General features: G+C 33.4%; 1 protein-coding gene across 1 annotated transcript in view; it reads left to right on the top strand.

Moving 5' to 3' along the window:
• LOC109070518 (voltage-dependent calcium channel subunit alpha-2/delta-1) overlaps nt 1-17,514 on the top strand; it is a 93,764-nt gene that overhangs the window by 43,528 nt on the left and 32,722 nt on the right. Inside the window, exons 7-18 of the mRNA XM_042744365.1 lie at nt 423-554; nt 2,148-2,217; nt 2,356-2,406; nt 2,757-2,856; nt 10,326-10,484; nt 10,922-11,026; nt 12,293-12,371; nt 12,517-12,566; nt 12,692-12,775; nt 12,862-12,939; nt 14,310-14,390; nt 16,285-16,359. Of these exons, the coding sequence (XP_042600299.1) occupies nt 423-554; nt 2,148-2,217; nt 2,356-2,406; nt 2,757-2,856; nt 10,326-10,484; nt 10,922-11,026; nt 12,293-12,371; nt 12,517-12,566; nt 12,692-12,775; nt 12,862-12,939; nt 14,310-14,390; nt 16,285-16,359 (1,064 nt within the window). The remainder of the gene's footprint in view (nt 1-422; nt 555-2,147; nt 2,218-2,355; nt 2,407-2,756; nt 2,857-10,325; nt 10,485-10,921; nt 11,027-12,292; nt 12,372-12,516; nt 12,567-12,691; nt 12,776-12,861; nt 12,940-14,309; nt 14,391-16,284; nt 16,360-17,514) is intronic.

The raw sequence follows: 17,514 nt of genomic DNA, 5'->3' as shown, positions 1-17,514 counted from the left end.
CACTGACAAACTTGGCGACATCGCTTCCGAAATCGAATGCGATTCATCTGCGATTATGAGGGCAATTTTGCCTAATTGTCAGTGAAATATGGCTTTGTGTAGTGAAAGCCACTACATCTGAAAGCAGGTGATGCTGATTTAGTACTAATCATGGGACCGGCTTTACTGATGAGATGCGCACGACAAATTGAATGCGATTAAATGCACAGCCCTAGTTGCTATCATATTTCTAGGAGGTGCAAATGCGTCTAAGCATAATAATTGGCCATAGGAAAAAATAAAATAAATAAATTGTTGACCACTAATCAGAATATTAGAATAATAAAAAACAAAAAACAATTTTTCCAAGTCTTTTGTTGACCGAGGCCATAACAAACAATCAATGAAATACCATGCATTGTATGTTATTGCCTGTATTCCAGCTACCATTGTGTTGAATGAGCTGAACTGGACTGAAGCGTTGGAGGATGTCTTTAAGAAAAACAGAGAAGAGGATCCAACGCTACTATGGCAAGTGTTCGGCAGTGCTACTGGTTTAGCTCGCTATTACCCAGGTATGAACTTGTAGTGTCTGCTGAATTCAGAACTCACATTTCAGTGCACATTACTATCAGAATCACACACACACACATCCCCCCCCTCCCTTTCCAAGACTCCACTGTCTCTAATTGGTAAACATAGCATGTAGTCCCAGCTCAAATTACACCAAATTTTCATAACAAATTATAATATCAAATATCTCAGCAGAGAGCTTATTGTATTCTTCTGAGATTTAATGACAGAGGAGAAAAGTAATGAGGTGCTCAATTCATTTTCATTACTTTCAGATTTGTAATTGGTAAGGCTTTAGTAAAAAAATGTTGCATATAAATAGTGTATTAGCCACCGTTGAACCTCTGTCCCTTAACGGTTTTATAAGAGTTTGAATTTTTCATATCTATCCTCATATTTTGCCAAACCTGTATGACATACTTTCTTATGCAGAAAACAAAAGCTGAATTTTGGAACAGTATCCTGGTTATTCTTTTTCATATAATAAAAAGTGAGTAAAGACAGGGGCTGTCAAGCTTTAAGAAGGAGCATCATAAAAGAGGTCCAAATAAAATTATTCACTGGAAAATCATTGACAATTGAAATGGAGAAAAGCAGATCAATGAATGCATCATTCGGACTGGCTTTGTGAAACAGGTTGACTCAAAAGAATGATTCATTCACAAATATTTCTCTCATGAACTTTTATGAATGCAGCATGAAACACAAACGGCAATATTTTCAGTGAACTTAAAGTTTATATTGGACTTTTATTTGACACCTACATGTGCTTCAGTTGTGTAAGGCACTAGATTTTATATTTTAATATTTTCTTTGAAAAATTACTTGTATATTAGTTTGTTTCTCTATTTCAGACTCTGAATATAGTGCACAAATTGTATGGACCACTTTTATGTGTTTTTTGATTGTTTTTTGTCATGTTGGTCCTCATTCGTTTTATTATATTGAGAGGAGGTCCTGGTATAGTCTTCAGAAATTCATCTTTTGTATTCCATAGAAGAAAAAAGTAATACGGGTTTGGACTGACATGGGTGATTTCTTATTTCTGTGTCAACTATTCCTTTAAGACTGTAATATAATAAGATGTGGGCTCCCATCTATTGATTGTCTCCTTATAGATACATATACACCTGTAAAATATTGATGTTCTTGTAAATTTCAATTCATTATAGTCGGCAGAACACTGGTCGATTACTTTGTTACAGCCAAATTGCAGTGTCTTAGATCTGTCGGCACTTACAGTTGCAATCCACTCACTAAATGTCAAAACGTGGGATGCCATTTATGAGGAAACTCGTCTTGTTAGATGTTCAGCTGTGATAGTCACAGATGAGCACCCTCATTTGCACCAGGTTATTTTCTCCATTAAATAGAAAAATTGACGCTGAAATTCTACTGGGGCCATTTTTTTCCCCACGTTGGCTCACTGCAGTCAGTATATATATATATATAAACCACAAACCACCCCCCACCGGACACAGAAACAGGTTTCTAGTGAGGCTCGCTAATGTGCTCACGACAGAGATGTGACAAATCAGATGGAGTTTGGGATCAGGGGTCACTCATATTTCCATATCCTGTCTCTGTCCATTTAGCTTCCCCTTGGATGGATGCCAGGAAAACACCCAGTAAAATCGACCTGTACGATGTGCGCCGGCGACCTTGGTACTAATATGTAGTTCTGTGTGTGCGCTTTGAATTCTTTTTCTTTTTTTTCCTTTTTTTCTTCAACCTTCATTTCTTTGTTCTCTGTTTAAAATTCTCCTTGAAAGAGCTCCAGAACATTTCATTCTTTGTATCCAGGTATGTTCAAGGTGCCGCGTCGCCCAAGGACATGCTGATTCTTGTTGATGCGTGAGTATTATGTGTATGTGCTTTCTAAATTATGAATATTATAAATCTTTTAAATATGTGTTTAGTCTTAGATGCTGTGACACAGATATATATATATATAAAGGTAGAGAGAGAGAGAGAGAGAGAGAGAGAGAGAGAGAGCGAGAGCAGGATGTGTATAGATATATTAACATACCATTTATTTAAACGTTGTATTTGAGTGCTTTTATTAGGGCTTGAAGGCATAGTTCACCCAAAAATTTAAATTCTTTCATCTTTTGCTTACCATGCTGTTAAATAGTGACAGAATTTTCATTTTTTGTGTCAACTTTCCCTTTAACTGCCATTGTGTTTGCATTGGTGTGTTGCAGGAGTGGTAGTGTATCTGGACTGACCCTTAAACTGATCCGAACCTCTGTCAGTGAAATGCTGGAGACACTTTCTGATGACGATTATGTCAATGTTGTCCATGTAAGTAAGATCAGATGCTGTGTGCACACCGCAGATTTTTGATTTGTCAACCATAGGACTTATTCCAGTTTCTGCAATGGTTTACAGAGTAGCATTGCATTTTCTCATTCTGCTTTTCACATACATTCCCATACTTTTCCGAGCAATTCTTGAACATGGTTTTGCAGCAGTAGTTTTCCTAGGATGAGTTGCTTTTGTTGTAATATTCCTAATTTGTAATTCATACTTTGGATAGTGTCTGCTAAATGAGTAGCCTACATGTGAATAGCGATACTGGTAGCAACATTTTGGCATCTCGACACATTAACGCGCTCTCAAGTTCTGTTGATAAAAGTGTTGCTTTCTTTATAGTTGTAAAAGGAATAGTTCACTCAAAAATAAAATGTACTCACTCTTAGGCCATCCACGGTGTAGATGAGTTTATTTCTTTATCAGAACAGATTTGGAGAATTTTAGCATTAGATCACTTTCTCACTGATGGATCCTCTGCAGTGAATGGGTGCCGTCAGAATGAGAGTCCAAACAGCTGATAAAAACATCACAATAATCCACAAGTAATCCACAGCACTCCAGTCCAACAATTAACATCTTGTAAAGTGAAACACTGTGTGTTTGTAAGAAATATATTTGTCATGAAGATGTTTTTAACTTTGAACTGTTGCTTCTGGCTGTCCATAATATTGCTTTCTCCAGTGAAAAATTGTCTCGTCTGAATCAGGAGAGAAATATGCACAAATCAACAAGAGAAAATAATCCAAAACAGTCCTGAACAAATATACTGGTGGATTTTGATGTGAGAGGACACATCACATTTACTGGAGGAAGCTTTATTATAGATTATGGAGCTTTAACTTGAAATAAGTGATGTTCTAATGATGGATTTGTTTCTTGTAAACACACTGCTTTTCACTTCACAAGACATTAATTGATGGACTGGTGTCATGTGGTTTATTTGTGGATTACTGTGATGCTTTTATCAGCTGTTTGGACTCTAATCCTGATGGCACCCATTCACTGCAGAGGATTCAAAGGCAAGTGGTGGAATGAAAATGTTCTCTAAATCTGTTCCGATGAAGAAACAAACTCATGTACATAATGGATGGTCTGGGGGTAAATTTTCATTTTTGGTGGAATATTCCTTGAACAAATTAATATTTTGTTAGCGTTTGCTTACCCTCATATAGTTTAAAGCCCATGTGAAGTTCGTTCTTCAAGAAAGATGCATTTCAGTTGAGCTGTCAGTTTCCAAAAAAAGTGTAGCTTCACTGCATTAGCAACTATGTGGATCTAATAAAAGTTGTTTTTCACTACTCTAAGTTTTGAGGGTTGCAGAAAGTGCTTGTCACTTCCATAAAAAAGAAAAATGTGTGTGTAAAAAAAAAAAAAATGTGTGTGTACAGAATGGGATTAATCGCTCAGAAAAGTGTGACAAGCGTATTTAGCTGCAGCTGTACAGTAAAAATGGAACAAGACATTGTTACTCTGAATTCAATTTAAAGTGAGGAGTTTCAAGAGTTTGTGGGTTGCAAGTTGCTGTGTGATGCAACAACAGCATGTGTGTGTGAGACAGAGAAAGACAGAGGAGTTGTAATGAAATATGGATCTGCCACTTGAAAACAGGCGCTTAATGAAAAGGCTGCTTCTGGGCTGTGTGTGCTGAATTGAAAATGGCTGGACAAAGTGAGGAGAAGAGATCAGGTTGAGTGAGAAAGAGAAGGCCAGAGAAAGAGGGAGGAAATTGCTATATATCATTCCTCTTGGAAGGAGCCCCCAATCCATCTTGGCTAGCTGATCTTTTACTCAGGTGCTGCCAGTTTTATTCTCAAATTTTCCTCTGACCAAAGAAGCTCACCGGATGCTCATGTCGAAACCTGTCATATATGTTGTAGGGGTCATTATTTCTTAAAGGAGTAGTTCAACCAAAAATGAAGATTTGCACTCATGATGTTCCAAACCTGAATTGATTTTCTGAAGTGAATAAAATGTACATTAAGCTTTCAAGCTTAAAAAATGAAGCCAAACAAACCATAAATTGTCATAAAAGTGGCACATATGTTGTATTCCAAGAGTTATAGAAATATGAGAAATGCAAGTTGAAAATCAGGCCTAGCTGATGAATGATTCATTTGAGTCATATCATTAAATGAGTCTGATTCTTTCACATAATTGGATTCATTCACAAATCGCACTGATCTGTTTCTTGGACAGCTCACTTTAGGAGAAAATAATAGCTTGAAATATATTTGTATGAATTGAAAAGACTTGGAATATAGTGCATTTGCCACTTTTATGACGCTTTTATGTTGCTTTTGTGTCCTTAAGGTTGAAAGCCTCAGTCCCCATTTCTTGTAACTGTATGAAAAAGCTGTCATACATGTTTGAAATGAACAATCACAGTTTTTTGTACTCAGGGTGATATTGCCTCAAAAACCATGCTTGGTATCCCGCATTTCTTAATCTTCAGTGAATAAAGTTTGATTTATTTATTGTTTTCACTTCTCAGAGGATTTTGAGGTTTTCTTGCATTGGAGAATCACTGTTCCGATAAAGGATTAGCTCTGTGAGATCTGTCAACAGGTTTCGCTTCAGGGAACGTATGCCAATGAGAGTGTAGCGTTTTGTTATGTGTGTGAGTGTGCTTGGGTGTATTCGAGCGCGGATGCATCAGTTGGATACCCAAAGATCAAATTTGGAGTGTGTGTTTGTACAGATCAGTAGTTTGAGAGCATCTGTGGTACTGTAGTTTTAAATAAAAGGGCTTTGTGGGCATTATGTTGGTTGAATTTATAAATCTATAATATGGTTGTGATTTTATAGATGGTTGATCGCCACCAGTATAAACAACATGTGCTATAAATGTGGTAGTTATTTAGTTTATGAATGAGGAAAGTGAGGAGGATTATGATCAATAAACAGTTTTATGGCTTTAGCAATGCAAGATAAAAAAAAAAAAAATTCTAATAATTTCAGTTGTAATAATTAAGCTTCCTTCATGAACATTTTATAGATTTTGCTTGATAAACAAAGCCAAACCCTTGGTATGCAAAGAGATATTATGCATTCCTGTCAAGTTACAGTGAAGAACAATACTTGGAATGAAAATATATTGTAATACAGGCTGTGTTTGGAATTTAATACTAGTGTGCTGCTTATTGCATACAGTACATATGTATACACAATATATGCCTGTTATTGGTGTATATACTGTATATGTGTGTGTGTGTGTGTGTGTGTGTGAATGCAGCACAGGGGCTCTCGACAGTTTCCTACAAACAAATGTTGCTAATTTTAACAAGGCTTTGTAATATGATGTCACATACACAGCCACTAAGGCTCTTATAACAGTAGTCCAAGGATTTCATAAATCTTCATACATTTTTGAAAAGCCAACTGAAAGAAATTATGAGATTTTGTCATTTGATCATACAGAATTTGTGGACCAATAATGCAGTCGGTTACACAATATTAAAAAAATGTGTTTGGGTTATGATTTTGAATATAAAATGCATGAAATATAAATGAAAACAACTTATGTGAACAGTGTGTTGATTATACAATTTAATAATCAATTTACAATAATATTCAAGTATATCGCATAGTTTTTATTTCTTTTTTTTCTATATAAAACAGAATTTCTCATCTATTTTCAGTGTACTTAAAATAAAATGTGATTAAAATTTCACACATTGCATTGCATATTCAAGCAAACCATTTTAATCAAACCATTATCAAAGCAAATATTTAACCTGTTAATTATGCTGCATAATCCGTAATTAATTAAACCCATAATTAAAATATGTTTAAGGCTGAATCAAAGTAGGTGATACAGATGACATTCAGCCTTCTGTCTTAACATAAGAGCTGTAATCATTGTAGATGGTGCATATCCATGCAAATGTGACATTTATAGGAAGGCGAGACAAAGGAAATATGAATATTATGATAACACAGTCTTCTGCTTTGCTGGTCAGCTAAAGTGTCTCTAATTTCAGTCGTTGTCCAAATAAATATTTGATTAGTTGTATATGAAGGCAAATATTGGATCAAGGTTATTGATGCTCATTAGGGCTCTGCTGTGGCAACCGCCACTGAATTGTTCAAGGATATTACCCGATTCATCATTTATATTGACTCATCTGTGGGGCAGATTTTCATAGGAAATGATTGACTGGTGCAATTGACCTGCAGCATGACAAACAATTTGAATGGTGAACATAAGATTACAGCTTTAAATTGGTCCCTTGAGGTAACTCTGGGTTTAAGAGGTGGATTTTATGCAGGAAACGTGTCCCTTTCTCCATTTGGAGATGAAGAGTGGAATAAGATGCTCAGTTTATGAATCAGGTGCTTCTGCTTCTCAGAATTTTCTTTTTAGAAAAAAGACTCATGTGTGTCTCTTCTAAGGTTTCAAAAGAGATTTGACCACGTCTCAAAGGTTTTTTTTTTTTTTTTTTTTTTTTATACATTTTCCAGCATATCAAGTCAATACATTTAATAGCTGTTTATTTCCACTGTGGTGTGGAATACTTGATTCTGGTTGATCAAGCAAAGTCTTCACCTATTCTTATTTTTTTTGTATAATAATTTGTATCACTCCATGCTCTCTTTCTTCTCACATATTAAAATAATTCAGTTTAAAAATAAAATAATATAAAATAAATTTAAATATTCTTAATATGTATATGTATATATATATATATATATATATATATATATGTGTGTGTGTGTGTGTGTGTGTGTGTGTGTGTGTGTGTGTGTGTGTGTGTGTGTGTGTGTGTGTGTGTGTGTGTGTGTGTGTAATATATATATATATATATATATATATATATATATATATATATATATATATATATATATACATACATAAAATTAAATGATAGTTATAATAATGTAATTTTGTTAAAATGTTTTCTTAAAAATTGTTCTGGTCATTTTGACCCGACGTGGATATTTATTTTACTGTAAATGCTAGTTAATATATTAAATTGGATTAAAACCCTGTTACGCTTTTGAAGTTCCTGGCGGTCAAAAATGAATGGCCTACAAAAAGTTGCTCATAAATTTGTCCTCATTGTTCTGACTTCATGCACCTTAGTTTTTGAGTGAACTTTGTCAAAATTATCCACAAATAATGCTTATTTCACTATTTCAAGGCCTATGATTAATCCGTTTATTTATTTATTTTTTGACAAAAAGATTGAATCTGAGTTTTGTTGATAATATAGCATGATGAGAGATTTACAAGCATTTTTACATCAAATTAGGAAACACCAAATTAGAATAAAGGAAAATGAAAATCTGTTTAATTTTGTAAGCATCCAAGGTGGTACAATGTACAGTCAGCTGGTCATTATTGACCCCATACAAGACCCTTCTGCTCCATATTGGGGTCCCAATAAATACTGTTACTATTTTTATTTCACCATAGGACTTTTCGAAGAAGCAACTGAGGAAATTTTAATACTTAAAGCATAATTGAAAACTCTTCTAATTCCCCTGAGCTGTGAACGAGCAACCCCCGAGCAATAAAACGGTCCTCTGGGGAGAGACGTGACACAACTAGAATGTTCTCGTTATAATCAACGAAGCTGTCTACACTGTGAGTGTGCGCCGTCTGCTGTGTGTAGGGGTCTGTGTTTCATCAATGTGTCCTATTCCTCTATTTATAACCCGCCGTATGCTGAGAGCAGTGAGTCATGGGGGCCTCCGTGGTGATAATTCTGAGCATTAATTAAATATTCAGTCAACGCTAGAGCGACTAATCGAACTGTGACTCATCGGTTCATTCAGCAGACACTGTGACATCCAGCTCATTCAACAGAGCACAGACACCTGATCCCACAGTTTCATCAATGACTGGTGCATGTGTCCTAATCAAGCGCACGTCTCTTTGTGTCCGGCCACAAATTCAGAGTCAGGAAGCCTTTTGAGTCGACATGAATGAAAAATAAGCACTGGATCATTAAAAAATAGATGAAAAACTGCACTATGGTAGAGACAGGAGGTTTGAAGGTGTGTTCTGCTTGCACTTGCCACAGGAAGTGCATCATGCGCTTTTGCATGTCCTCAGGGAGAGCTGGAGATATAGTAATCATTTTAATTTTAGCATGAGCTTGCACATACCACCTCATTAGCCGTAATGGTGCTGTAATTGACTCGCACCTGTTAATCATTCTGACTTTTCCCATTGTTGGGGTTATAGGAGGCGCTGTCCCTGGGTAAGATACATACTGGTGTCCAATTAAGCATCAAAGGAACCTTTTTGTAAAAATAACTGTTTGATGTATTAAATAAACTATTGACTAACTTAAAATGATCCTAGCATGAAATATAACTAAAACGGTGAAACTATCTTCTAGTTTTAATTGCCAAAAACTTGATTTATTATTTTTACTCTCTCACCAACCAACTTTTTTTTCCTTAGTAGAAATAAAATGCTAAAAATAAAGTCTTCAACTTTTTACAGGAAAATAGTGTCATAATTTTGAAATAACATTTAGAATTAATATTGAATTATATATTTTGGAAAAAACATTTTTTTCTTATTTTTAAAAACTAATTTTAATTGACTAAAACATTTGATTATTTAATGTTTCACCGTTTCTTTTTCATTTATTAGAAATTCTTTTATCAATAACTAAACTAAATAATAAAAAAAAAATTAAAAAAAGATGATTTGGGCCTTACTCTTCTCAGAGGTTTTAGCTTCTTGAATATATCTATCAATTTAAAATTGTTTCATAAATTTAATATAATCTGTAGAACTGGTATTCAATTAAATTTTAGTAAAAAAAAATATATCCATCAATTTAAAATTGTTTCATGAATTTAATATATTCTGTAGAATTGGTATTCAATTAAATAATTTTTATTTCATTCTCAACTAACTAACTTTTTTTTATTATTGGAAATTTTTATTTCATTTTATTTTAATTTTTTATTTTATTTTATTTTATTTTATTATATATTTAATTTATTTTATTTATTTAATTTAATCATTAAAATAAATAGAAAATAAAATTTCTCATAGTATAGATTTTTTTAATCTTGTTTGTGGACTATTGGAGTCTGCAGTATACTGTTTTTCCTTATTTTCCCTCCCACGTTCATTCTCCCTCTTTTTTCTCTCTTTCCTTCCTCTACCTAAGTCTATTTTCTTGTTCTCAATCTCTCAAGCTTTGAAAGTAACAGGTTCACAGGGGTCAGCCGCTATAAGTGACAGAACACAGAGAGCCCTATCTGAACAGAAAATTAGAAACTTGTAAGGGTATCCAGCTTGTCAGCTCAAATTATTTTCATCACTGTACCACAACACATGCGCATACTCACAAACACCTGCAGAGGTTCTGACCCCAGTATAGAGATCTTTTAAGTCACACAGACTTTTGTTGTAATTCTCTTGCTGCGAATGAACAATGAGAAGACCAATGACTTTCACTTACTGTATGCCTCTCTCTCCTCTTTTTCAGTTTAACACAAAAGTGAATAACACAGCTTGTTTCGACCACCTGGTTCAAGCTAACGTTCGCAATAAGAAGATCTTAAAAGATGCAGTGCAGAACATCACAGCAAAGGGCATCACCAACTATACCAAAGGCTTCGAATTTGCTTTCAATCAGCTGTCAAATGTATGAGTTTTTGCTGTTTTTGGGAGATTTTATATTGAAAATGTATCTATAAAAGTATTCAGTCTTTCGTCTTAGTCCCCAGCAGCCTTAAAATCTTCACTTTGTGTGATTTCTCTTCATGTTGACTGAAAGGAATGTCTGTAATAATGTGTAAGCTTATTTCACTCTTCATCCTCTTTTTACCTGATGTTAAAATACTGTAGAGTCTGATAAGCACAGTTTAAATATTATCTTTCCCTTAAGTCACTGATGGATTCAATCATAAGCTGACTTAAGGCAAGAAATATTCTAATAAGCCACAAGTCTGAGGCTGAAACCCTGGAATCATCTCTGCTTAGTAATATTTGTTTGGTTAAAAGGGTAAAAGTAGTATTGTTGTGTTCTGCTGACCTCTGGTGGTCGTTCTGTGTAACTGCATCTGATTGTGCTTATTTCAGCCAAACGTCACCAGAGCAAACTGCAACAAGATCATAATGCTGTTTACTGATGGAGGCGAGGAGAGAGCAGAGGAGGTCTTCAGCAGATACAACATTGACAAAAAGGTGCGTGAGAAGCTGGATTTCAGTTTGAAATTTATCATATGTAACTAACACCAACATTTTTGTGACTATTACAAAAATGATCTAGGTTACACTTCAAAAATTTCATTTGAAATAAAGTTGTTCAATCAGTATTAAGACTGATTGATGGATGGATGGATTGATGGACTGATTGATTGACAAATATTTTTCTTTGGGGAAATCAAGCTCACATTCTCGTAATGTTTCTAAATCTTTTCAAAGTTTTCTTTTCTCTCTCTCTCTCTATCTCTCTCTCTATCTCTCTATCTATCTAATATATATATTAGTGGTGACAATAGATTAATCGTGATTAATTGCATCCAAAAATAATTGCATTTTGTTTGCATAATATGTGTGTGTTATGTATATTTGTTATGTATATATAAACACACACACGTACAGTATATATTTTGGAAATGTATGGTTTATTAATATATATATATATATATATATATATATATATATATATATATATATATATATATATATATATATATTAATGTAATTTATATTATCCAAAAATATATTTAATATATAAAAATAACATTTTTCTTAAATATATACATTAATGTGTGTGTATTTATATATATAATAAATATACACAGTACACACATATATTATGTAAACAAAAACTTACTATATAACATTTCTAATATATATATATATATATATATATATATATATATATATATTAGAAATGTTATATAGTAAGTTTTTGTTTACATAATATATGTGTGTATATATATATTAGAAATGTTATATAGTAAGTTTTTGTTTACATAATATATGTGTGTGTGTATGTATATATTAGAAATGTTATATAGTAAGTCCTAAAAACAGGTTTTATACGATAACCTTTAGGGGAAACTTACTATATAACATTTCTAATTTTTATATATTACACTATTCTTATAATGAAGCAGCACTTTTGTAGAAATGGTTGGTTGGAATTGGTACTAAATAAATCATAAGCAATTTCTCAAAAACATTTAAATGAAGATTACAGTTATTATATGTAGTGTTTATTTTATTCTTGTATTCATGTGTTGTTGTTTTTTTATTCTTTATTATATTTGCACACATTATTTTATAATCATCATTTACACACATTTTATAACACATTATAGTAAATTTTTAGAGGGGTGCCAATAATATTCATTCATTCATTAGTTTTATTTTTTGTTTGATCTTTTTGGCATAATACAATAACGGTGCTCTGAATTTGAATACTGTGCTGTTGGATTGTAGGTGCGTGTGTTCACATTCTCTGTGGGTCAACATAACTATGACACCGGGCCAATAAAGTGGATGGCCTGTGCTAACAAGGGTAAGTATTGCTCAGTCTGTTTTTGCCCCCTAGTGGCAGTAGCACAAAAATAATTCTTACGTTTCACAGCCTCTTAAAGCAGATTCACTACTGGATTGCTAAAAAAAAAAAAAAAAACACCTTGATATTCATTGATGTTTCCTAGGATATTTCTATGAAATCCCATCCATTGGAGCCATTCGTATAAACACACAGGTCTGTATAGTGCCAAAGTGTTTCAAATGTGATTCATTTGGTTAGATAGTTGTTTAGAAGTACAGTATGTGAAGGTCCAAGGATGACCACTCATTGACTGCATTGTGTTGTTCACTGCTGCGTAGGAGTATCTAGATGTTTTGGGCAGGCCAATGGTCCTTGCAGATGCCAAACAAGTGCAGTGGACCAACGTGTACCTGGACGCTCTGGTACAGCCCCTTTTTAAAATAAACATCATAGAAAATGTGAAAGTGCATTGTGTTTGATTGTTTTTGTGTTCTCTTCATGACCTCAGGAGTTGGGCCTAGTCATCACAGGAACTCTACCTGTGTTCAACAAGACCAAATCCAGGGAGGGCGCATCTCGAAAACAGGTCAGGTCATTGTTTATCTTGATTTGAAAAGTTTGGAAACACTCACAAACTCTTTATTTGTACAGTATTACCTTTCAGAATTTTGTATGAAAGAGAAATAATTAAGGCTGTGGAATGGGAATCATGTAATGACTGAAAAATCAAAACATATCTATTTCAGCTACTTCAGAGTAAAACGGGTGACCAAACAGGACAAAATTTTATAAAATCTTGAACATCAGTTTATACATAAATTATAGATATATTGAATCCACATACACTACCGTTCAAGTGTTTAAGGTTGGTGAGATTTTTTTCTATTTTTTTGAAAGAAGCGGGAAATGCCCCAGAAATGGACTTCCATAGTTTTTTTTATGATGTTATATTTTAAAAAGTAAGTTAAGTTTATCTTTTTTTTATTAACAATTAATTATTTTCTTATTTATTTAATTTTTTATTAATTGTGATTGTTTTTTGCTGATTAAGTATTAATTTCTTACAAAAAATAAAAAATCTTACTGACCCAAGATATTTCAGCTGTATGTATATAGTATGGTTCATTTTGTATAAATATTAATGTAAAACCTGAAAAGTATTTATAAATTTGATGCTATATATTTACTGTAACAGCAGCCTTTGTAGAAAATGCAAAGATTATTTCTGATATGTGAACATGCTGTAACATTAAAAAAGAAAAGAAAAAAAAAAAACTCTGTGTACATATTGTTTTAAATGAACACAGGTCCTTAAGTGCACAAACAAGAACAATGTTTCAAACTGAGCCCCAAAAGCGGGAATAAAACATTCGAATGACCAGTCCAGAACACCAGATGTGTCATGAACTCAATACTCTAATAATAGTTCAACTCTTGGAACAAACTACTATTTTTGTCACATTTAATGGGGATAAAGCTAGTGCTGACGCAAACGTGTAAACCTTATTATCTCTTGAATGTATTAACCATGCGGACAGTGACCTTCTCAGCAACACTACAAAAGTAGCAGATATGGAAAATAAATACAGTATCTTATCCTAAAGTTTCCTAGTTGGGGGTCAAAGGATTCGTACGTTGCTTGTCTACTAAACCGCTTGACCCTCTGAAAGCTGCCGTTACTTTCCACTCGCCAACTGCGTCACTGACTTCTTTGATAAGATTAATATCCATTTCCAGTATTGATGACGAGGGTTGAGGCCGTTTAGATGTGTTGCTCTACACCTTCACGTAATTTCATGGCTGTTATTTTTGCCCAAATGCAACAGTTTGTGTTCTTGTGAAATCTCATTCAAGGTTTTATGCTTTCCAGCTGTAGTTTTGCCTCATATTTGTTTATAGATGTCAGTCCATTGCATGTCAGAGTAGAAACTTTGTGTTTTTTGATCTCTCTTTTAGCATCAGAGCCAGTTGATTTTAGGAGTGATGGGGGTGGATGTGTCTCTCGATGATATCAAAAGATTGACGCCCCGCTTCACAGTGAGTACCACAAACACATACTATTTCAACTCACATATATTCAGCATTTCATGCGGTTTGTGTTTCAGTCTAATAAAAAAAATACAAAATAAATTCAAGTAAAAAGAATAGTTGACCTAAAATGAATATTCCGTCATTATTTACTCACCCTTCATTCATTTCAAACCCAAGTTGTCCAAATACACTTTTCTTTGTGAAACAACAAAGATGATATGATGAATGTTCACACGTGTTTTTTTGTTTATTTTTATTTGTTTTGTTTTTTGACAAAAAAAAAAGAGAGAGTTAATGATGACTTAAAGACAAGCTCCAGAAATAACAAAAACGCATCATCAAATAATCACACAAAAGTGGTGATTATTATTATTTATTTTTTTTTATTTAAGCAGAAATTTCAGTCTTAATTTGCATGTAATCTTCATGTATACTACTGTTCAAAAGTTTGAGCTCCGTAAGGTTTTTTGAAAGAATTTATTTTTATTCAGGAAGGACTCATTATGGAAGCCTGTTTCTGACACTAAATAAATTATTTTTTAAAAAGGTAATTGCGACTTTTTATCTCATAATTCTGACTTTTTAGCACAATTGCGAGTTTGTATACACAATTCAGACTTTAGTTATTTTCAAAATTGTGTGATATAACAATTGCAAGAAAAAAAGTCAGAATTGTGAGATAAAAAGTCGCAGTTACCATTTTTTATTTTTTATTCAGTAGCTGTAATGGGCCTCCATTTTAAGTTGATCAAAAGTAACAAAAACGTTTATAGTGTTACAAAATATTTGTATTTTTAAATAAATGCTGTTCTTCTGAATATTCTATTCAATAAAGAATCCTGGGGAAAAAATAAATCATAACTTTCATAGTAAGAAATGTTTTTTGAGCATCAAATCAGCATATAAGAATGATTTCTAAAGGATCAAGTGACATTGGAGACTGGAGTAATGATGCTGAAAATTCAGCTTTGCATCACAGGAATAAATTACTTTTTAAGTTATATTAAATTATAAAACAGTTATTTTAAATCGTAATAATATTTCACAGTTTTACTGTGTTTTGATCAAATAAATGCATCCTTGGTGAACATAAGAGACTTTGAAAAACATAAAAAAAATCTTACCAACAGCAAACTTTTGAACAGTAGTGTAGAATAAAATCTATAAATAAAACCAGTTTGATGTCTAAGAAGAGACTTGTATGGCTTCAAAAGACAATATATAGCGCCTGAGTTACAAGCACTATTTTTATGGTGCTTTTATGGTACTTTATTCTCAGATTTGGTGCTTGACAGCCTTATTTGCTTTCATTGCATGAGGAAAAAAACTTGAGAAGAAAGAAAATCTGATTTTGGGACGACGTGAGGGCGCGTAAACGGCGACGAGTTTTCATTTAGGGTGAACTATTCCTTGAACGCTACATAATTCAATTTATAAGAGAACAAAGCAAAGCTCATGTGTTAGATGTTTTCTTTGCGGACTCTTTGAGTCGCTGTAATAAGAATAACACGGCATGCATAAGATAAATGCGCTATTGTTCTGCGGTCTGCCGTCTTGCGGTTTCGCCTCCTTACAGTAAGATCGCTCTTAAGAGGACGTAAGCCCTTGTACATTACATCTGCTTGTACTTACATTTGATTTGTAAATGGTTGTGATTTTCTGTTAAGCTCAGAGGAATGTTTCCAGATGAACCGACACATTTGATTAACGCTAAGTGCTTGGGGGTGATTGACAGCTCGGGTCGACGTTCTCAGGGGATATTAGACAGTACCCCGCTAGTGAGGGATAAACTGCCACATCTCGGAGGAACCAGGCCCATTCGGTCCAAGCAGGGATTTGGGTTTGATGGTGGTCTTCTTTTTCGAGGTGTCCTCACTGTTCTCCTCTTATTTCATTTCAGATTGGTCCTAATGGATATTATTTCGCAATTGATCCTAACGGTTACGTACTGCTCCATCCAAACCTGCAACCAAAGGTACCATAGCATTTTCTCTACCCAAATACCTCAAATATGACATCACAACACATTTATGACCCAGGAAGAGGTTTTGAGGCTGTTTGTGGTGGGAAACCATGACATACTTGTCTGATACATTTGTGTCTTGTTTGACATTGGTGTTATTTAACATCTGTAGTTCTTGTATCTCTCTCGCTCTTTATATCCCCCTCCCTTTTTGTCAGTGTATATGTGCTGCATATTTATGTTCATTCTCACCTACATGTGTGTGTGTGAGTGTGTGTGTGACTTTGAATGGCATGTACACATGTCTGTGTGTTCATGTATGCATTTATATCAAGCATATGTTCAGTATTACAGAGAACCGAGTTTAGGTTATGAATCTGCCATTGAAATCCACAATTGATAAACCGCTGTTCTGAATATTGTCCCTCTCAGCTTTGATGGCGTATTGGATTTGGCATGGATGAACAGGTTGTAAGGGAATGAAATCCATTCAAAATGTTGCACTAAATCGTAACTAATTTTACTGTTTTTAAAGCTGTCCAAATTGATCAAAAGACATATTTGAAATTTTTAATAAATTGTCTCATGACAATACAATACAAGCGATTGGGCTGGTTTGGCCCAGTGGTTGGGTTACTGCCCAGAGGGTTGGGTTAAATATTTTACACAACTGTTGGTTAATATATCAAACATTACATATATATATATATATATATATATATATATATATATATATATATATATATATATATATATATATATATATTACTCATTTGGTAAGGATGCATTAAATTAATGAAAAGTTACCACAAAAGAAAAAATACTCACATTTTTCAAAAAATTATATGAATTTTCTATTCATCACAAAAAAAAAAAAAAAAAAATCAGAATTTCCGCAAAAATATTAATCAGCACAACTGTTTTCAACATTAATAATAATAATAATAAGTGTTTTTTTTAGCAGCAAATCAGCATTTTAGAATGATTTCTGAAGGATCATGTGACACTGAAGACTGGAGTAATAATGCTGAAAATTCAGCTTTGCATTCACACAAAAAAATTATATTTGAAAATATATTAAAATGGAAAACGTTTATTTTAATTATAATTAATTATATTTCAAAATATTACAGTTTTATTGCATTAATGATCAAATAAATGCAGCCT

This window comes from Cyprinus carpio, chromosome B18, assembly GCF_018340385.1.
Source record: "Cyprinus carpio isolate SPL01 chromosome B18, ASM1834038v1, whole genome shotgun sequence".
Lineage (NCBI taxonomy): Eukaryota > Metazoa > Chordata > Actinopteri > Cypriniformes > Cyprinidae > Cyprinus > Cyprinus carpio.
This window is presented reverse-complemented; position numbering and strand designations above follow the sequence as displayed.